Source organism: Humulus lupulus, chromosome 8 (genome assembly GCF_963169125.1).
Source record: "Humulus lupulus chromosome 8, drHumLupu1.1, whole genome shotgun sequence".
Classification (NCBI taxonomy): domain Eukaryota; kingdom Viridiplantae; phylum Streptophyta; class Magnoliopsida; order Rosales; family Cannabaceae; genus Humulus; species Humulus lupulus.
Genome location: NC_084800.1, coordinates 7,465,609 through 7,489,531, shown reverse-complemented (window position 1 = coordinate 7,489,531; position 23,923 = coordinate 7,465,609). Strand labels below are relative to the sequence as shown.

Here is a 23,923-nt window from a genome sequence, read left to right as displayed (position 1 = left end):
ACATATTTGATACCCTAAATTCAGATTTGATAGATAAAATGTTGTCAATATGATCAAACTATCATCAGTTATATGTAATTAAGTAATTAAATTTAAATTTGGAACTTACATAATTGATAACAGTTTGATTAAATTGGTAAAACTTTATTAATTAAATTTGAGTTTAGGATACCAAATATGTATGATTTTAAAATACAGAGTACTATATAAATATTATTAAAAACAAATGGTACAAAAATAATATTTTACCAAAATATAAAATACCAAATGGTTACCAACCCTTATTAAATGTTTGATCAGGAGCACGACCAACTGAGATATATATAATTATTTATTCTAGTCGCCATTGCGGAAAGTTTCAATTAATTAGTTATTCATACTACATATAAAGAATTTTTCTCTCTCTCATATAAAGAATACAGCAACTTGGAGAGCTAGCTACTTAGTTGTATTATAAAAAAAATAAAAGAATGGATAGCTACACGACTTGCTCAAAGATAACGAATGTAATCAGATATATTACGAGACATTGGCAGTTACACAAATTTATAACTATGTACTATATTTCTCAAGTAGAATAAACTTTCATATGACTTGACACTACCGTCAAAACTTAAGAAATAATATACAATTTTCTATTGCTTTGTCAATAGTGGGTTATGCATTTTGGGATTGGCTTATTTGGCTTATTTTCTGTCCTGTGTCATATTTCTTGTTTGTTAGCTTAGAAGGTAGACTTTTACAAAATAGAAGTTGAACATGCATCTAACTTTTTTTATTTTTTATAATGATAGTAATAATGTTTAGGTTAATATTTTGATTGGTCTAAAAGCATTGAATCGGTAGCTAATTGCAAGAGGTGTGATGTATTTGATTTTTTTTTTAATTTTCAATATTTTACTATTTTGAATGATAATTGTATTATTTGAGTGGAGTTTGAATATCTTAGATATTCATCTGTAGTGAAGTAGGTTGTGAGAATTCTGTGTGCTGCGGTGATATATGGATGAGAACATGTGTGCTGTTTGATTTGTTTGACATGTTGGTGTTGAATGTGACAGATGGCTAGGCTAGTAAATTAGGAGATATGCTGTTCGATTTTCTATAGATGGTGACATGTTGGCTTTTCTCTTTTTCTTCTATTTTCAGTGCAAGATGTGTATTTTACTATGTTTTAATTTTCATGTAATATGTGATTTTTTGAAACCTATTTTTTTGTTAAATTTTCATGTAGTATATTTCTGTTAATTGATGTTGTGCTTTGTTCAGTCAGATTATGTTGTGTGATTATATCATCATAGCAATTTATGCATGTTCTACAATTTTCTTGCATAGCACATGTTTGATGAAAGTCCCAAGTTTTATCCTATAATATTTAATATTAGGCTCCAAAATCTAAAGGTTTGAGACACATTTAAGCATGTTTTATATAGTCAATCGAAATGTTATATATTACATATAATTAAGGCCACCTCTCTACTTGGTAGACATTTATATAAACATTACTTGAATATAAAATAGACTATGTAACCACACCATCATTTGTGTGGGGTCCGATACTGTAGAAACTGATATTCTAACACGTTTGCCCATCTTTTTCTTCATCTTGTTTTTAAGATGTTTCGTCCAAATTACTTAAAAGTTATTTTTGCATCATGCAATTTACAAGTACACAGTTATAACAACTACTAGCTTTGTATTTAATTAAGAACCATGCACATTTCCTTTAGTCTTTCCAAACTCAAATACTAAATCTAGACATTATGCAGAATGACATCTATTTTTAACGTTTTGCACTTAAATTTCTTTTATAGTGGATATATGTAATTGATCATTTGATTAGTACATTATATCTTAAGTTTAAAACAATCATTTTTCAGTCTTAATTCAAATGAATTTGTATTTCTCTTAATAATGTATACCTAGTTGCATGAGGATTAAAATTTAATCATTAGAAAATGTTGAAATTTGTAAACAAATACAAGCTTGGCTAGCTCTCTCGAAACATATTTCTTATCCCAAATTTCCTTGATCTTTTGGACGTGCTTATTTTCTAAAGGTATATTTTTTTTTATAAATACAATATTCTAATATTAATTATCAGCTTGCAATGGATTGATTGTTTCTAAGCAAACTTTTGAAAAGTTTGATGAGTCTAATAATAATTAAAGAACTTTTTTATAATGTGCAGGTCTATATTGAGATGCATTTTTTTGGCGCAATACTAGAAAACATTGGTAGAAGTTTTTAGAATAAAAAATATATTTTACTAACTTTGTATACATTTCTTGTTTAATATTTGGTGATGATAGAATTTGATTGTAGTATAAATTATCATGTAATATGATTTTGTAAGCCGAGTAAACTAAATATTGAAATTATATTTTTGAGTAATTAATAAAAAATTATTTTGTTGTATTTTCTTTTGAAAATTTTAGAAATCTAAAATATATAATACATTTTGGACTCTCAAATGGATATATATTTTTTTTAAATCAAAATGAGAATTGTAGCTGCATTTTTTTTAAAAAAAAATTACTTTTATGGGCATGCAAAACAAGTCCTAAAATCTTAATTTAAAAACACTCAACGAGATCTTTTAGAACTCACATTGCGAGTCCTAAAAAATTACTTAAAGGCACTCAACCTGATTTTTTAGGACTCGCGTTGCGAGTCGTGCGAGTCCTAAAAACTTACTTAAAGGCACTCAACGGGAGTTTTTAGGACTCGCAAACATTTTTAGGACTCTCAACACGAGTCTTAAAAATATTTTTTTTGGGAGTCCTAAAAAACCTTAGTTTTTAAGGCTGTCAAATAGAGGACTCGCAATGCTAGTCCTAAAAAATCTTTTTTTGTAGTAATGACATGTGCCACTATTATATAAAAATAAAGGGAAAAGAATCGAAGACTTAGTACCTTTTCATACTAAGTCTTAAATATGTCACTATTACATAATTTTTAACTAGCTTACATATGCCACACTATTATATAAAAAAGGAAAAAAGAATCGAAGACTTAGTGCCTTCTCATACTAAGTCTTAAATATGCCACTATTACATAATTTATAACTAGCTTACATATGCTACACTTATATAAAAAAGGGAAAAAAATCGAAGACTTAGTGCCTTCGCATACTAAGTCTTAAATATGCCACTATTACATAATTTATAACTAGCTTACATATGTCACACTGTTATATAAAAAAGGGAAAAAAAATCGAAGACTTATGTAGAGACTCAGGAAAAAAAAAAAAAAAAAAGTATTATTTTAAGGCAAGTTCTTAAGTCCCTCACCGGACTTAGTCCAACAAGTGGGACCCAAAAAAATTGCAAGTGTCAAGCTATTAAATTATTTGATATTTTTATTATTACATTTTTTTACTTGATGAGCCGGTGATGTAAACCAGTTGTAAAAAAATATTAAATCATGGTCTGAAAAGTATGGGCAAAATAGTAATTTGCAGGTAAAAAAAGTCTACAGTGGAGGGCAATAAGATAAAATTAGTATTGTGTTCAAACATATTGGTTAGTATAATAACATAATAGGTGAAAGTAAAAAAACCGAAAGTAATTATTGTTTGTTTTTTTGCGAGTAACAAATGAATTGTCTTAGTGAATATCTCAGTTTTGTTTGACTTGTTTAATGGTTAGAAGAATGAATTATCATTGATTATGTAGCTTTATAGTTAATTTAGAATGAATTTTGGCCATTAAATGGTATTTGGTATGTAAGACTTTCCCTTTGCATACATTATTTTATAATCTCCTAATGTGTAACACAATTAGAGTATAATAATAATAATACCACTAAACGTACCATATTTAAGTTATAATATTTGTATGGTTGCTCGATTAGGAGTCACTACTTCGTTAAAAGAAGTGTGATTAAAATATTTCTATCATAAATGGAGACTAAAATTTTATCTCATACAATATAAAAAGATGATTAATTGATGAATCATTCATACTATACTTTTGTAAGTTCATTTGACATGTACGGTGAAGTACATAGGTTTAAATTGCAAACCACGTTGGCGGCTTAGTTGACGAGGAAATTAATAATTTGTTATTGCTTGCATGGAAGATGGGGTCAAGTAATTGGGATGTGTCGATTGTACGAATATGTGTTATAGTAGAACATCCCCAATCACGGTTGTGTAATCTAAGCTTTGAACTTACAAAATTATAGTAGGACTCAATTAATTTTCCAATTGTCAAGTTTTGAACAATTTTGGTGTTTTTCTTTTTTAAACTTTATACTTGATGAACTGGTTATGTAAACGGGATGAAAGAAGTTGTGCTGGCATGACTATGAAACGTAAGGACAATAAAGTAATTTGCAGTCCAAAAATTGTACAATCGAGGGCAATAAGATAAAATATGTATTGTGTTTGAACTTATTTATTATATTGGGTAAGTAATTTTTTGATGCGGCTAAGTAATGTTTAATGAAATGGTCAATAATAACGTTTTATGAAAAAGTAAAAAACCTTGGAGTAATATTGTTTTTTTTTTTTTGTATAAGTAACATTTTTATGCTAGTAAGTAATATTTAATTGAGTGGTGAGTAATAATGTTGTAGCTGAAAGTAAAAGAGTAAAAAATATTCAACAATGACTGGAATTGAATGAGCACACCTCATGAGCCTTAGTTGTCTCATGATCATCATAGAGAGCTTTATTTACTTCATTACTCATGTTGACAATAGTGCACTAGTAATACATTTTTTAGACAAAATGAGAATTAGATAAATGATACTCATGTTAACAACATAAGAAATTTACTTGGTTCAAACAAGTATGGCCTAAATCAAGTGGATGGGACTAACACTCTTTAGTAAGCACAAATCTAGATGAATACAAAGTTATATAATTTGAATAAGAAGTTTGTTTTTAATTTTCAAACTCTCACCAACATAATACAAGAACCCAGAACAACATTTGTCAAAGTTGAATAGAAGATGACGTCTAAGATGAGTCTATTTACTAGCTTGAGTGTAAAGATCGTTTTGAACCACTAAAATTGGCAAATACTGAAACTGCATTTATTACTGCTTTCTATTGTGACAGTTGAACTGTGCTTAAGTCCAATTTTAGAAAGTTCGGGAGCAAATAGTAGGCCAAGAGATTTTAACCTTACGTGATACAATGATGAGAGTTTTAGTCCAATCAGTTGATGTAGAGGAATGCATACTGCATCTAATTTGTATTTTTTGTACATCAAAATTGTTCATTAGTTCACACTCTGGAAAGACCCAAAAGAGAATTTCACAATGTACATAATTTCAAGTCAAGTTAGTTGAACAATACAAAACTCGAAGAGAGTAATGATGAATATCAAAGATTAGGTTAAGAAAAAAGTAGTACCTGTTATGAAGATGGATTTGGTTGTCGTTGAAGTCTTTAATGGTTGTGAATGCCTTAATTGTGTTTCCCACTGATGGAAGATGTCTTATTTGTACGGCCCTATTACAAAACAAGTCCCATATTCGTAATCCGTGGCTAGAGTGTAGTATAACACATTCATTGGTACTCCAGGCAATTGGTTTTGAGAATTGGATTGGTTGTATGGGAAGTCCAACATCGCTGTGCATTTTAATATCCCCCATTTCTTAGATCAATAAATTTTATGAATTTATCTTTGATGTTTCTGTACAACAAAAGGTTCTGACTGGCCGCGTGGCAGTGGTACGTCTCCTGTTGAGGTTGGTTTTGATTTGTACAATTTTTGTGCACATATGTGAATAGGCATGAGAATGGGTGGTCTTCCCAGCTTGCAAATCCAGCAATTTTTTGGAAGCCATTTGTGTACATAGTTATAGATTCATATTGATCAGAGCATCCTGTCGTTGTGATGGCTACTCCATTCGATATAGCAGATGGTAGGAGTTTTTTCATACAATACCTTCTCAAAACCTTTTTTTGAACACAGAAAGTATCACCTGCAAGGCCACTTATCATAAAGTAAATTATTGAATGGCTAGATAAAATGTTGTTGAAAATGTGAATAACAATTAATAATTTGAATATTAAGGGGTGAGTTTAGCAACTTACCGAATTTGTAACAATATCATATACACCACATTGTCCTTCGTCAAATACAAAAATTGCATGTCTTCCGTTAGCATTTCTAAATCTTGAGTATCTCGCAGTTGGAAATGGCAGTGGACATGGCTCTGTGTGACGCTTTGCAAGTGAGACATGTCGCAATAAGTGTGTTGGGATCTTGTCCTTCTGTGGGTCATAAGCGCAATTCTCTGTTTTTATACTGTCAATTAATTGAATTGGTTTAATGTCCTGAAAATTTGTTTCATCGTTGGACATTATTTAATCTTGTTGAGATTGGAATGTTCGTACTTACTCTAACTTGAATAAATTAATGATGCATTAATACTGTCAGGCAAAGAAAAAAATTATTAGGACCTATAAATCGATTAAAATTATCTCATAAGGAGGGGAATAACGTATTGCAGTGTAACAAAAAAAAAATTGGATTCAATTGATGAGTATGATCTACCACACGAAATTTGTTTAGAAAATGCCATTTTTTCTTAGCCCAGACCAGGAAGGCTACTTATTTTGCTTTTATTGTGAACAACTTTGGGATATATATATGGGCTACCAAAGTAAGGCCCACTTTGAAATTAATAGTACAGTGATTAATCAAGTCCTTTTCTGAAAAGTTTTTCTTTCATAATTTTTTGATGACACTAAATAAAATTTGGAGTTGGAAAAATACAACGAAGATTGAGATTTCGCAAATGGGAAATAAAATGAAATGAAATATAAGATTTTGAAATTGGGAAATGAGGTGAGATGAAAGTGTAAAGTACTGACCAAGGTTGAATGCAGTAGATATGGGTAGTTATTTTGAAATTACCTTTTGTATTTGGAGTGGTCGCTTAGCTTCCTTCAGAAATGAGCCCAATTGATTCAATTTCAATGGATGGTTGTTGGGCCATCAACATGACCATATGCAGCTCAATCTTACCCCAATGGAGATGATTTTGTTTTCTTATTACTTTGCTAATATTTATGGAAGAAGTATGTTCTGTGCAACTTGTTCTTTACAAATTGGGAGCTTTAAATAAGTTGGAGTGCAGAACCTCTACTAGCACATAACAATTAATTTTTGTTGACCCAATTTTTGTTTTAGTGGCCTGCCTCATTCATAAGTAATATAGGAAAGATCCAGCATACTAAGTTAATTTATGCCCCCATAGAAATAACAATATATTTGTACAATTAAAAGTTGATTCTTGGCTGATATTAAAAGTTGGTATATGTATTTGGTATTAAGTTTGTCTTGCATCCTCCAAAGTTTAATCCCATGGCACGGTGGGAACCAAATATTTGCTCATGCATTCTATGTAGGAACGTGTATGTCGTATGTCATCCTCCCTAAACTCTAGATGCATAAGTTGATAAAGTTCAACATAAATTTAATTCAAATTCATTTTCACTATCATATTTTATGAAAACAAGTATTTTTTGTCTCGTTTCATAACCATGTTTCTTAGGGTGAAATTTAGGGTTGATTCAATTAAGGATATGTTCATGTTAATAATATTAATATGATTTCATTTTGTTTTTAAATACGAAATAAAAATTGTATAAGGTGTTAATTGAAGCATGTAATCGTAATCATAAACAACACAAAATTACTTTACTTTTATAATTTGAACCGATTTAAAGAGTTTCACACGAGGATGTTGTTCGTAATACATGTTTACATTACAACCTGATATAAGATATAAACTAGATATTTTTTTCCTTTTCAAAAACAGACATAAGGTAAAAGGATTTCACTTGATTAAACATCACTAGACTATACACAAAAGCAGTCTTTTCTGGAAATGGCTTACTTGGTCTTAGAGGGGCGATGTGGTGGAGATGGAGAAAGAACTTCGGTATGAGGCTCCTTTGATTTGTCATTACAACAATGGCAACACCCTTTGTTCTTGATTTCCTCCACATCAGTACGCAGATTAAACAACATTCTGAAAGTCAGATTTTGGAAAGTGGTTCGGCTCATGATTATCTCTGCATCTGAAACCTCTAAGTCGGAAGACGATATGGTCACCGGCGACGCATTTCATTTGGTCCTTGGAGCAGATGGTCCTTCAAATGCAACATATTCATTTCTTCTTGGTCGTCCTTCATTACACTGAAATAATTAAAACAAAAAAAGTAGTGACTAAATGAAGAGACTTAAATAGCACTATGAAAAGGCCACTTAAACACCAAATCACTACTTATTACACCTAAAACTACATTTTTTTTTAAAAAGAATAAACTTCTGACCTCACTTGGGCAAAGGTTGAGTCATACAGTCACCTTCCGATGGTTGAGCTTTCGGTAGTGGAGACCACTTTTTTTCCTGGCCTTCGACTAGGTTTCTTCTGTTCCATCGTTTCACAGACGACCGACGCAGGCGGATACGACTCACCTTCCTCCTCCCGCCGTTGACCGGCATTTCTTCGTCAGCGGTTAGCGAAGGTCTTGAATGGCATATTTTTGTTTTGTCGGAATAACTATTTCTGAAGATGGAGAATATGAAATGGGAAGCCTTTTGAAATGGGTAACTGAACTAAACTTAACGAATTGCCTGAGGTGTTTACAAATGGAATAGTTGGTCTTAGATGTAAGACCCTAGGGAATGATGGCTACTCTGTGGAGCTGTCGAATCACATGCCTCTTTATAATGTATGTGACGGCATTGCCCTGGCATAAGAAATGTATTGCTTGCAACACACGTTTTTTGCATTAAATTATCTTGACTGTTGAAGTCATATGGGAGACTGCTAATGCTTTCATTGTTGGAGTTTGGAGGCTTAGGAAGAGTTCGGGCTTTAATGGGCCTAATATGATATACATTTTTTTTTTTGTAATGGACCCAATATGGTACACCGAAAAAATATTTTTGTATTTCAAAAATACCACTTCGAACAACATTTAACATAAATTAGTAGAAGGATTAATGTCGAAGTTAAATAAACTAAATATTTTGATTATGATTTCAATTATTACGATGTATAATTTAATTTTCTAAATGGCGACATGAACAATTATTTTAATTTATTAGCCTGTATATATTGTTTTATATATATAGTAAAATATCTACAAATTCATACCCGATTAATTAATCATCTCGCTTAAATTATACTATTGTCTGGTCCCGAGTCGGGGACTATGTTGTAAATTAATAATTCGCTAAATTTATATGATAATATTTTATAAAAAAATACATAGGTCCCATTGAATATATAAATTAATATATTTTCCTCAATTGTTGAAAATATAGATTAGTAAATGAGTTCTCCACAAAGATATTACTAAATGAATGATAAAATTAAAAAAAAATTCAACATATATTATAGTAAATTTAATTAAAAAATTATTTAAAAACCAAACCCAATCTCTAACCCAAATAAAAACCCAGCCATTGGTTTAAAACTCTGCTAAAACTTAAACAACTGCATGTAATTCATATAAAAAAAATAAACAGAGCATAACCTTACCTCAATTGTGTAAGTGAAGCTTTAAGTTGCTCCAAACCAAATCCCAAAAGCTCCAAGTTCAGGATAGATAAACGAGAGAGAGTGTGTGAGGTGTTGGTAAGAGTTTCTTTGGGTATCGTACTGGTAAAAGGAATTAGTGAGTAAGTCTGTAACGTCCCGAATTTAGTATTAAGGCTGAGTGCCTTGTTTACGGTGCTGGAGAGAATAATTAGATTAATTATGTAGAATTAATTGAATAAATGTGTGAGTACGTCGCATACATGATTTACGTGGTTGAATATGTGGATATGTGCATGTTTACGTGTATTACATATGCATGTGGGTTCGTTATTGTTAATAAGGCCATGTTTGTAATTTTGACTTGTTGAGGGTATAAATTTGAGTATGTGTGTTAAATGATTGAGGGTCTGATTATTTTGTGAATGCATTTGTGATGTCGGCTTGAAGCGATTGTAACGCCCTGGTTACTCCAGGACCGTTACTGTGAACTTTGAATCGTACTTAACTCGCTAATCGAGCTATTTGGTTATAAACGTGGTTGTAGCTTTTATTAATAGGTTAAGGTGGAAAACCATGCCGCGGCCCGCCTCCCTAAACAGAGACGGCCACAAATCCATTTCCCCAACACGGGGCGCGGCCGTCCTTCTTCATGCCGTGGCCCAATGACCCAGCAGCTTCTCCCTCCCTCTTCAATGAGGTTGGGTCGTGGCGCTCCAGAACAGATCCGCGGCCCCACTTGAAACTCAGGCAAAAATCCCTATTTTTCCCCTTCGAACTCATTTCAAAACCTCTTCACACGCCCCAAGGGCAAAACTGTCCTTTTACACTTATCTCGTTAATCATAATTAACACTCTCCAATTCCCACTATTCTCAATTACCAATAAAATCATATCCCTTTACCCTTTAATTCCCGGAAATGCTCTAATCATCGAACCACCTCGAGACTCACCCCGAGCCCCGAATTCAAACCTGTTATGACCAAACCGTTAATTTATATTCAAATATCGTGTCATGCCGAATGGCTAAAAAAAATCCACATTGTGATGTGGCATCAATAATAGTTCACCAACATGCATGAAAATACACAATTATGCCCTCCACAGGTCAAATTACCAAAATGCCCCTATCAAGAAATGTGGACCCACATGGATCCATTTAACATCATATTATAATATAATTGAGATAAATATGCACGAAATCATTTAATGGCATAATAAATCAATTATGGCCCTCCGGTCTACTAATCTAACCATCAAACCGCATTAAGGATTTCAGGGCATTAGAGCGATCCTACGGAGTGGATTAGCGGAATAGTTAGATGCTGGTCTGATGCAGTATCAGGGTGAGCGTAGTGGTATTTTGGGGAACTTAGTGTACATTTGAGATTCAACAGGTAACGGGTAATTATTTAGTGATTATTTTGGTATGTCGGGATTAATTGGGAATTTATAGGACTTTTTCAGGATTAGTGCGAAATGGGAGACAAAGACTGTTTTCCCCTTGTGGAAGAGGCGGGTAGTAAACCTCGTTGTGACTACTTCGCCAATCTGCTCCATTATGTTCCCTCGAGCCATGTACTGCAAATATATCCACATAATAATATTGTCTCAACCATTTATCACATATAACTGCATTTATTCCCTTAACGGGCCAAAATTACAAGTATGCCAGTATGAACAGTAGAGGCCCCACATGCATATTTAATAACCATAAACATTCATTTAATATACTCACATAATCATATTAATCATACATGCCATCAACACTACTACAAAAATTACATGATAAGTCGGTTAAAAGCTGACATCTGAATGTTCATAAGTCGGTTGGGAACTGACTTCCCATGCAGTGACTTATGATGTAAAAATGTGGTAGGTCAGTTGGCGCCAAACCGACATTTGGTGTAAGACATGGTACGTCGGTGGAAAACCGACATCTGGTGTAAGACATGGTACGTCGGTTGCAAACTGACATCTAGGTCGGTTGTACACTGACCTCTGGTGTAAAACATGATATGTCGATTCACAGCCGACTTATGGTGTAGACATCTATTGTCAGTTTTAGTAGAATCGACTTATGGTATTTTTTTCTTAAAAAGTGTATTACGCCCAAAACAAATCATGCTTTTTATACAAACAAACTGAACAAAACAAAACATATATCACAATAATATAAAATACTAGAATTTGAACTAAGTATCTAAAATAACAAGTCTTAAGTTAATTACAAAATGACTCATATAAGCATTGTAAACTATAGTTGGAAAACAAAAGTGTGTATATCTTCAAGAAAGTTTAAGTTAACATTGTAAGTATATCTCATTAAAATTCTAAGTTAACAAAAGTGGGTGGACCTATGTAGTACGCATCAAATCCATGACGCATTGTGCCCATTATTCACGTACTTCATTGATCTCATACTTTGTGTAATAGTTCTTCCCGCCACACTAAAACAAAATTCATTGCATGAGTTGAATGAATATACTTAATCTTAAGGTAAAGCTAGAACTTTAATAATGAATATTTTCACTTACGTTACTAGTTAGCCATCGCATTGAAAATTCATTTGTCACGAAGTCCTTCATCATTCTCATAACATAGAATCCACATTGTACTGATTGTAATGGTTGACGAGGAAACTTAATTGTTCTCCACGCAACTTTCTTAGTTTTCGCATTATTTGTGCGTAAATGTTGAAAGACACTAATGTGCACAATGTTTTTTTTTTTTTGCTTCATAAAGCGAGGAAGGCAATTCATTGTCTTTTGGTAAATTTTCTTTCAATAAAGTTAATAACTTTGTGAAATTTTTGTCACTCCAACCACTACCAGCTTTCAAGTTGTATAGTTTTACTAAAACAACCAATTTTGACAAAAGTGCCCCCGAGAATATTGGTTTCTCTACATCTTCTAAAATTTTTAAAAATTCTTCAGGCTTATCAACAAAATGTTCATCTGCATATCTCACCATCTCTATAGGGTCATCAAATACTTGATTAAATTTCTTTCTTTCATTGCGAACATTATTGTTAGAGTCATATTCTTCTCCATGCCAAATCCACTTGACATATATTTGGTCCATTCCGTTAAAGTATAGATGACTCTTTATCTCCATTATGTCTATTTTTTTTCAAATTTGAACATTTTCTACAGGGACAATGAACTCTAGAAGGATCTGTTGTATTTTCTAAGGCTAACTTAATAAAGCTATCGACTCCCTCTTCATACTCTTTTGAAAGTCTGTCCTTTGTTATCCAACTCTTGTCCATTTCCTAGAAAAAATTCAACAGAGGTTTCTCTAAAATTGGACTAAAATCCTCCTGCACGTAGAAAATTCCCATAACAAGTTTTTAGTGCTGTCATATTTTTATTAATACACTATCTTTTTAACTCAAATTTTGACAGAGCTTCCCTATACCAATCAAACAAGAACAATGCAAGCACAACATAATTTAAATATAAGAAAATAAAACATAATTCTAGATGAATTTGGGCAACATTTCCCTTGTAATAGTAACCTAACCATCTATCAATAGAGAATCAAGCAATTCAAACAACACACAATAAGTTTCTTCCTTATATCTCCGCAGCACACAAATAAATTTCCCAGAAACTACTTCACTAAAATACACAAGTTCTCAACCTTCCATTATCACCGCAACACACACTTTTAATCTCAAAACCTACTTCACTATGGATGAATATTTAAGATATTCAAACTCCTCTAACATTTTTATAATAATATTTATAAAAAAATTAAGAGAACATACGTACCTCTTGCAATTAACAATAATCAAGCAAATTAATTCACTTGGCAATGATCCTTGCTAATATTTCCACCCTAAAAAATTAAATTAATACCTTAAAGATTACTAGAAAAATAAAAATTAAGGTCATTGGTGATTATAAATCAAAACAAAATTACATGCACACACCAAAATTAAATAATAAATAGTAAAATTAATCAAAATAGAAATCCAAAACAAGGAGCTAGTAAGCCGAAACAACATATGGCTTACTATCATTCAATTTATTTTATTTTATTTTTATTGCCCATTGTCTCTCTGGTCTAGTCCTATCAATCTTTATTCTCTATTCTACTATATCTATATTTACTTTACTCATCTATACAATTTAGTGAATATATATGTATTTGTATTATGATTGAGTGGACCACATATTAATATGGCTATCTCTTCTATTAACTGCCAGATCTGCTTTATTATTATTATTATTATTATTATTATTATTAATTACTACTAATAAAAACACAAATAAAATAAAAAGGAGAGGATCATCCATGTCTTAAAAGATGGACTCTTACAATGGTCCCACGAACAAGGAAAAGAAAAGGTTAAAAAGGAGGGATTAATTTATTAATCATGTAATTATATAATAAAACATTGATTGTGACATTACGTATATAAATATTATATAAATATATATTTATGCATGGGGCATGAGTCATACAAGAAACAGAGTTTGTCATTAATTAAATAGTACCACATTGTATATATATATATTTGTACATGTCATGCAATGCATATATATATTCACATTCTTCTAATTACACCGCTTTAACTTTACTCAAACAAGCTTTAATCTCACATGAAACACCAATACGTATGATTATACAAGATCAGAGTAAAACCTAAATCAAATAAATGAGATTTTACAAGATCATCAATATCATCTTAAGAATTTTTTAATATAATTCTGTAAAAATCTGCAATGAAAATAGGGATTATTGGATCAAAAATAATCATGGGTCTTAAAAGAAAATAATTCTTAGCCCAAGAAATAAAAGTTGCTATGGCCTTGCCAAGGGCAGAGCAAGCTTTCATAATACAAGATGAAATATTTCAAAGATGCTATAACAATAAGGCACCAATAGCGAAAGAAGCTGCAATGGCTTTACCAAGGGCAGAATCAAGTTAACTTGAAATGGCTTAAATGGTAACTTGAAAAGTATGTATTTCAAGTTACCATTTATCCTTGCATTTTAACAAATGATAAAAGTAACATTCCATAACTGTACAAGAATAGAGTAAACGTAATATTAGAATCTACTCATACCTAATGTTCAATACAAAATACAACATGAAATGACCATGCTTTTTAAGGTAGGGAAAACATAACATTTTTTTTATATGTTGAAGTATGAACTCATGTTTTCATAGAAACATACCATCATATCATATGCAGCCACATATTTAAGTGGTTTTCTAGCTTTATCACTTTCAAATCCAGGTTCTTTGTCACTGTTAGAACTTCTTTGGCTTCGGTTGAAATACCTTTTGAGATGCCAAAATCTAGATCAGTTAAGAGTGAACTTGTTTAGTACCTTAGAAAAGAAAATGTATCTAAAAGTGGAAATTTGCAGCAAAATAATAAAGTATTCAAGAGGACAAAAGGAAAAGGAAGCTAATGGTCAAAGCTATTAATCTATAAATCATTTAAAACCCAATGTATGATTACAAAGCATGACAAGATATTCAGCAATAACTTTTTAGCCAATGAAAAGCTGTCACTAGAAAATACAACAAATCAAATGACATACAGAAAATGAGCAAGACACTACCACACTAGGGAAAAGTTCTCAAACACAAACATATTTAAACAGTACAAGTATATATAGACATATATAACTATTATGAAATGAATATCGGACTTGTAATTATGAACTGGAATATAAATCATCAAGAAGAATAATTATGTACCTTGACGGTTCATTCCCTTCCCAACAAGCATAATTGCATTGACATTTGTTTCAATGTCAACATATCTGCATGTTCTTAGGTTTTCTTCATAGACTTGATTAAAGCTTCACTTCTGAAGCAAATACAATCAATATGACAACATAGCTTATATCATCCAAATTGCCACAGTAGTCTACACGAGTCACTGCTCAAGCAAAGGCAAAGGAATACATGATATTTATCACAAGAGCCCTAGCTGAAACAGAAAATATTGATTTCTAAGAAACCACTCGTATCAATGTGTGTAATAAAAATACCAAGAGATCAATTATTTTTGGAACTACATTGTACGTATGAATAATGAATATACAGATACTTAATATGATGATGATGATGATGATCAATTAGACTTAATTTTCTTAAGGCCAAGAAAATGGCAGAGCTACTGATCCCCGAGAAGCTGAGGAAGTTTTGGGGTGTATGGAATCTCAGGGGAGGTATTTTACCGATCCCCGAGAAGCTGGGAAGTTTTTATGTATTTAAGACTTTAAGGCTTATAAATAATAAAACAAAGCATTGTAGATTCTATATTTTCTTAGAATTATTTTATCAAACACCTGCAGAGCATTTACCAATAGTTACATATATATTAATGACTCTGAAGAAGGTGGACTAAACTGGGATAATCCGAAGGGAAAAGCAAAATATTTACAGAAATTCAGCAAAAATTTAGAGTAATAAAAAAATATAATTGAAAAATAAAACCTCAATTGTATATACATATATATAAATAGATTCCATTCATACGAGCCACCCAAGTTTAAAAACAATCAATGGTGAAAAGAAAAAAAAAAGTACCAATATAAGAATAGCTTTATAAGCTGGCTAGCTACATACCCAAAGTGTGATCCCTTTAGAAGCTTTATCGTGTAGACCCCAATATTGAAAATATGACCCTTTACAGGACCTCAAGGCCGAAAGGGCTGTATCTGCAATAAAAAAGTAAATAAAGTAATTATTTATTAGTTAAGGTTATTTATTTATCTTGGTTGCTGGTGTTTATTATTGTGAAAAATTAGCTGTATATAATCTTGGAATTAATTCCTTTAAAAAAAAAATAATCTAGGAACTAATGGCAATATAATGCATGGATGGTTTTCATCTCCATTCTAAACACATAATTTAGTTTACAATGCTTTGGTTATTTATACTTCTAGTAAGTTTAAATGGCTATCATTAATGGGTGCTAACGAGATCACTTTAGCCCATTGTACCATGTAATTTTATCTATATGTTTAACGTATATATATATATATAAAGATTTTGATTAGCCGCCATTAATATATAAGTTATCTAGTTAGAGCTCGAACAAACAAGGAAAAAACAATATCAAAAGGGAATAGTTCGACGTACCAGAGATGAAGCTTTGTTGATTGTATCAGCATCGTAGCTGGAAACTCCCAATTCGCCGTCATCAAGAATGGAAAGCATCACGTCCATGAAATCATTCTCCTTGTTACTATTAAGTACTACTCCACCATTATGATCAACATTTTTTCTCTTATGCTCCTCAAGCCAAACTTGAGCCAATTCATCAAGCTCTGTCGCAGTCTTTTTCATTGCTTTCTCATAGCCTCCCAAGTCCAACCACCTTAGATACGGAATAGCATCAGACACCACAAAAGTCCCATGAAACTCAAAAAATTCTCTTAAAGATATTCGGTGCTACTCGCTCCGGTTGCTCAGGACTCAAGGTTAACTAATAAATAACCTTAACCTAAGCAAAAGAGAAACCCATAACAAACAATAAACAATATATATATAGTTATACACAGATTAAAGGCCAAATCAAACTCCTGGGAAGAAAACAAACCCCAGAAATTCAGAAATTCGGCCTCGTAACAGTCACACTCAAACATTTAAATATATATGTCTATAAAAAATTCAGAGTGAAACCACACTTTATCAATACCATATGGCTGATGGCAAGAACACGAGAGGAGAGGAGATGGAGATCATGAGTTATCAACAATTTTCTTAATTTTCTTTTTCGCAATAACTACTCTAAAATGTCATTCAGTAATTGTATCAAACATTTTAAGAGCATGATGGCAACGACAGTTCACTTAGTGAGAAACAAAAAATGATGATGATGAATAAACAAATCAACCATCATATCGATACAAAAATATATACCGAGCTCAGGCTCAGCTCCCGGAAATGAAGCTCGTGCTGTCAAAAAATGTTTGTGCACACTCCATTTAGAAAATCCTGGGAATGTGATATTATGACTAGAATGTGCTCAAAGTTCTTCAAGGTCTCCTCCAACAACACACAAGCTTCCAAGTCTGCAACAAGTCAAATTAAGTATGTAAGTATCAACGTACCTATCAGACAAACAAAGGCTGAGGGGAAAAAAAATTGAACACCAGTAGACTAACAGAACCAAAATACGCTTCTTTATGATCTCTCCCATGTCAGGGGAGAAAGCTTAAAAAAAAGCCTAAATGGTCAAAAAAAACATCATTACTTGAGGTTAATGGAATAAAAATAGTAATTTCTAATAGTGCATCACAAGACCAACTTCAGGTGGAGATGGATATGCTGCAATGTAAGAAATGATGTGGAGAATTTTTGGATAAATATATAAATTATGAAAAGCACAAGAAAAATGCAGGGAGAAAATTCCTAAGGAACTTCAACTATGAAATCCTGTCCACTATTATTAAATGCTAGAGAAAAAGATCTCAATAAATCCAAGTGACTGACAAATAAAGATCTCAACTTCCAAGAGGGAAAAAGAAAGCCTCATCTCCCAATGGAAACCTTATCTCCAATTAGGAAAAAACAAGCGACGGCAGCACTCGGAGTCGGCGGGTATGACGGCAAAAAGGATTGTCGACAGGACAGAGATGATTGCATGGAGGAGTGAGTGGGAGCGTTGTTGTCTCCTATTATTACCATATACTTGCCGAACGGTATGCGGAATGAAGAAGACAAGAAGCTGAGTGACCAAAGCTGCGGAATGAAGAAGACGAGAAGAAAAAAATTTAGCGGGGTGTACAGTGAAGATGAAGAGTATGCGCGAGATACTCAATTTTATTTGTGTTTTTTTTCCACCCTAATTTTAACATGGTATGTCTCCAATAGCAACTGACATATGATGTAGCATCATAAGTTATTTCTAGAACTGACTTATGCTGTTAAAACTACAAATATATAATTTTAACATGGTAAGTCAGCCCATTAGTAATCGACTTATGATGCAGCATGATATGTCTGTTCTAGAACCGACTTATGATGTTAAAATTAAAAAATATATAACTTTAATATGTTGATATTTTATTTTAAAATTATAAATCTCCAACTTATTTAGTTTATTTTTTTTTCTAATATTTATAAATATGCTATTTATAAATTAAAATATTTTCTTATTAAAAACTAAATTAAAATTTTTTAATTCCAAATAATTAATTAATTAATATTTAAAAAATTATAATATATGTAATATTAATAAGTATATATTTTTTACACTTATTGCATTCACAAATCAATTATATATATATGTATTGTTTGATAAAGTAATACATTTTAAAATTCAAATAATACAAAAACAAATTAGATTATATTTAATAATATATTTTTATAATGAAATGATAGGTCAGTCCATAGAACTGACCTACCATGTCACATGAAAAGTCAGTTCCCACACAACTGACTTACCATGTCATTTAAAAAAATATTAATTAAATACATTAAAATATTTATAAAGTTTTTTTTTATTTTAAATTATAAATACTATTCAATTAAAATATTTTTTTCATTATAAAATATAATTATTTTTTATATTATAAATAATAGATTTATTTGATTCATCTATTTATATTTCAAAACATTATAATGTAGATAAATAAATATAAATTTTTTACATTTATTTCATACACTACTAAATAAATTATTGTATTTTAAAATTCAAATAATGTAAAATAAATAAAAATGTGACATGATAAGTCAGTTCATATAGTACAGACCTAACATGTTAGAAATGTAGGACATAGTAATTCAGTCCACACAGAACTGGCCTACCATGATTAACATGGCATGTCAGTTTTGCAGGAACCGACTTACTATGACATCTTCAAGCATGGGAGGTCGGTTCAATGTGAACCGACATACCATGTCAACATGGTAGGTCGGTTCCTGCGTAACCAACCTCCCATACTTACCTTTATTATACATGGTAGGTCGGTTCTGTGTAAACCGACTTATGAACATGTGGTAAGTCAGTTTAAGTAGAACCGACTTCTCATGGCCGATGACTGATGTCCAGATTGTAGTAGTGCAATTTCACACATTTAACCAAATAAACACATACATAAACCAATTATGCCCTCCCAGCACGCTAATGAAGGTGCTAAACCCTATTACCAATTTTGGGTCGTTACACATGGAGTGAGAGTGTCGTAGGGAATGAAGCTCAGGCAATGGTATCCCCATTTGTGGGATCAAGTAGGGGCGAATGCGCAGTAACCAGAAAAAATGTCCCCCGATAGTTCTACTACTCATGCTCCTGAGTGTGCATTTGTCTGTCAAAAATGGACAATCATGGATTGTAAGAAATGATGTAAGATAATGAGAAGGTAACAAATTGGTGGTTGATTTCATGTTTGTTGACCCATAAAAGTCAATTTGTTGATAATTGAGTGGTACAATTATTAATTTTGTACATGAAAGGCGTAATCATACAATTTATTTTGTGAGTAATGTCTCTATTTTGTGACTAATGTCTCAATTTTGTTCATAATGATTAAAAATTTAGTTTTTGGTTCTATTTGTACAGCCTTCAACCTATATATAGGCTAGGTCAAATGACCAAAATACCCTCCATGCTTAATTCATCCTTAAAGACCCCGAAGGGCAAAACAGTCATGTTCCACCTATCTCTTTAATCATAATTAACACTCTCAAATTCCTGTTATTCTGAAATACTAATAAAATTATATCCATTGCCCTTTTATTCCCGGTAACTCTCTAATCATCAAATCACCCCGACACGCACCCCGAGCCCCGAACTCAACCATGTTATGACCAAACCGATAATTTGAATTCGAAGATCGTCTCATGCCGAATAGCTTGAAAAAATCCACATTATAATGTGGTCTCATCAACAGTTCACCTACGTGAATACAATTGTACAATTACGCTCTCAACGGGGCAAATTACCAAAATACCCCTGAGAGGAAATTTTGACCCGCATGCATGCATTTAACATCATCTTATAATATATTTCACATAAACATGCATGTAATAGTTAAATGAGATAATAAATCAGTTATGGCCCTCACGGCCTACTAATCTGACCCTTAGACCTAATTAGGGATTTCCAGGCATTCCGTTAGTGAATATTTATTAGTGACTTTTAGTTAGTAAATGTACTCGTACACTTCATCGAAGCGAATTTTTTTGTTTTTCGGAACTTCAGTGGTATGATTTATGTTCATAATCAACAAAAGCTTATTAGTATGGTAGACATATGTTTAATGTGTCCACTTTATGGTTGTTGATGAGAAAATATGAAATAGGTGTTTAATTTGTGATTAAAGTCTTAATTTCACGTGTTCACCTTTGAAGATTCAAACTAAGATTGCTTTATTGATACAAAAGTACAAGATGGTACACAGTTTAGGCTTTACTCCAAAGTGTAAAACAGATATCTCTTCTAAACTCCAATGGCCCAACCAAGTTCTGTGCGAAACCTGTAAAAGAGAAAGAAAAAACAAATTCAATTATTAAGTATCAAATGAATAAATGAAAGAGAGGGAGAGAGAAAGAAACGTTGTAGGAAATGATAATAGAGAGAGAGAGAGAGAATAAACTAAGGTGCAGTGATAATCCTATAATTAATTCCCAACATATATATTTATATATGCAAGCGGTTTGTTAGATAGTGTTAGTGGTAGTGGAAATAAAGTGTGTGTGAGAGAGAGTGTGCAAGTAATTGACAGTTTTATGGTTAGTTATGTTCTATTAACATAGTAAAGTATTTATATTAATAGTAATATATATTTAAAATTATTTAATTTATTTTATACATAGTTAATTTATTTGATCTTATACGAATACAAATTTTTACATGGATACATATAGATGTATTATTATATATAAATTTAGATGATTAAAATATGGATATATAATTATCTTATAAAAAATTAATTATTAATATGTTCAAAATAAATATGATTTATTAAGTTTTTATATTTTATACTTTTAACTATCGATATTTTAGTAGAATAATATTAGTGGTTGAAATACTTATATTGCTACAAAATAATTAGTAGCAAAATATAATTAAAAAAATTATTTTTTTCTACCAAAAAACTAGTAGCTAAAATTTGAGTTTTGCTACCAAAATAAAATGGAAGCAATTAATATATAAAGTTAAAAAATTTATATTTTGGTACCCATGCATTTAGCTACGAAAATAAATTAGTAGCTAAAATTATTCATTAGCTACTAATAATTTTGGTAGTAAAAATTGTTGGTGTTCTATTTTTATATTTTGCAACTGAATTCTTTTGCTACCATAATTTAGTAGCAAAATATAACTAATTGCTACCAAATATATTTGGTAGCTATAGTAGGTAAAAATTATTTTTTCTTGTAGTGAGTAAGTATAGAATAGCATGGTAGGCTAAATATATCATATCCTATCACTTGTTTTAATTGTTGAGGTCGTTGGTCAACACAACACATTATGTGGGATGTTAGGTGAGCAAAAGATTGCAGCTGGAAAATGTTCATGATAAATTGAAAAAATTCAGTTATCCTATTGTTGTACTCAATAACTATGCCACATGTTCATCCTATACTATCAATATAGTATTTTAAATAGACCCTACGCATAGGGTACATATTGGTACCATCATCCTACCTCTCTTCATCAAACCCTCATACTCATAAAATGAAGTTCACTACTTGCAAATTTCGGCCAAAGCTATTTGCATGAATATTTTTGTTTAAATCTCATATATTCCTATTTAACTATTGTTGCATGTGCAATATAATGGATTGTGATTCATCAACAGACTCGTGTAATCCCTCGGTTCTCCCTGACGTACAACGACCCCAACCATCCCCGCCAGAGTGGGAAGAGTTCACTCATTATAGGATAGCAACCCTGTCAGCGGAACCTATACAATACATCAACGATCTTCATGAGAAATTGGAGGTGAAGGCAAGTGAAATATTCTTTATAAATTTAGAGAATTTTAGGTTGGAACAAAGGACCCATTCATTGAAAGATAGGATATCGCAATTGGAAGCCCAGGTGGAAGAGAAGACCAAGGAATTTGAAGATCATAGGTCGGGTTGTATCATGGCTGATTATCAACGGATATCCCAGGCTATTGAAGTACTTAAGACAGAAGCCATTACCAGATACCAAGAGTTTCTGGATCTGAAAGTGAAGAAAATCATGGGTGGTGATGTGATAATGGATGGATGTCCGTGCTAAAGAGAGGACTCTGTTGTTTCATGTACATGTGGTTCTTCCTTGTTCAAGTTAGATGTGTGTTCGGATGCAGTTGGCAGGTTCACGCGACCGATTATATCAAAACTTGTTGTAAATCATAATCTATTCAGTTGACTACGATTTTGTAACATATTTATCTTATTAGTTCTACCCATGTTGATGATCGACTCTATTGTAACATATTTATCTTAATTTAATAAACTGTCTTTTAGTTGCTTAAACAAAGTGTAAGTAATTATTCTTATACTTGTTCATTGCTCAGGTTCATGTGAATACATTTATTTTTAGCCAAATGAGTAGCTACTACCAGCCTACTAAACGTAGGAGTCTACAAGCCACCTAATGCAGAAGCATCACTATACCATACACTGGTCAAGGAACTGACAGCCGACTAGACAGAGAATGGAGTTGGATGTTGACCCTTAAGTATGGTAGTTGCATTTTAGTCTATATCTTTTGCTGATGTTGGTGGTCTATCAAAAATGGTTTAGTAGCAGGATTAATTTAAATCGGCTTCGGTTAAACCATTGCGCTATGTTTACAAGGAAAATTTGTCAAATAATGCCGACTCCAATAAAGTGCTACCACACATGCATTAGTATTGGGAAAATAGATAGGATACAGAAGGTGACATACCAAAAATATTGGATAATGACATTCTAAGGTCAACTAAAAGAGAAAAGGTGATAACCCACATACACAACATTCAACTACTAGGTGATACATCTTAAGCTTTGGCTTCTTCCCTGTTGTCAGAACTCGATGTCCTCCAACTCTTGGAAGCAATGACTCATAGTGTCTATTGCGTCCTGCATTCGACCAATGTTCTTGTAGTTCAATCCTTTCTTTTCAATTTTTGCACGGACGAATTGTGCGTTCTTCAGAGCCTCATCAAACTTCTAAATCAACGTCCAATGCTTCTTTCTTCTCTGGTTCTTTGTACGCTGGTTTAGGAACAACCTCCTGGTGTAATGACCCACTAATCTAGACTCTTGGACCATTATCGAACTATACATACAAATTCTTACTAAAACATACATTTGCGAAAATACCATAATTTATTATAAACTTGTAGAAACAAAGGTTACTTTCATAAAAATAAGTAGGATATGGGTACCCATTGTCTTTAAAACAGAAAAATAACTTAAAATGAAAAGAGTTACATAGAAAATGCG

At 31.9% G+C, this 23,923-nt stretch overlaps 1 protein-coding gene across 1 annotated transcript in view; it reads right to left on the bottom strand.

Moving 5' to 3' along the window:
* The window catches only part of LOC133794956 (probable LRR receptor-like serine/threonine-protein kinase At1g51880), a 29,258-nt gene extending 22,936 nt beyond the window's left edge, over positions 1 to 6,322 (bottom strand). The window contains exons 1-2 of the mRNA XM_062232397.1: positions 6,053 to 6,322; positions 4,637 to 4,711 (exon numbers count right to left, since the gene is read on the bottom strand). Coding sequence (XP_062088381.1) covers positions 4,637 to 4,711; positions 6,053 to 6,322 — 345 coding nt within the window. The remainder of the gene's footprint in view (positions 1 to 4,636; positions 4,712 to 6,052) is intronic.
* Between the last annotated feature and the right edge of the window lie 17,601 nt (positions 6,323 to 23,923).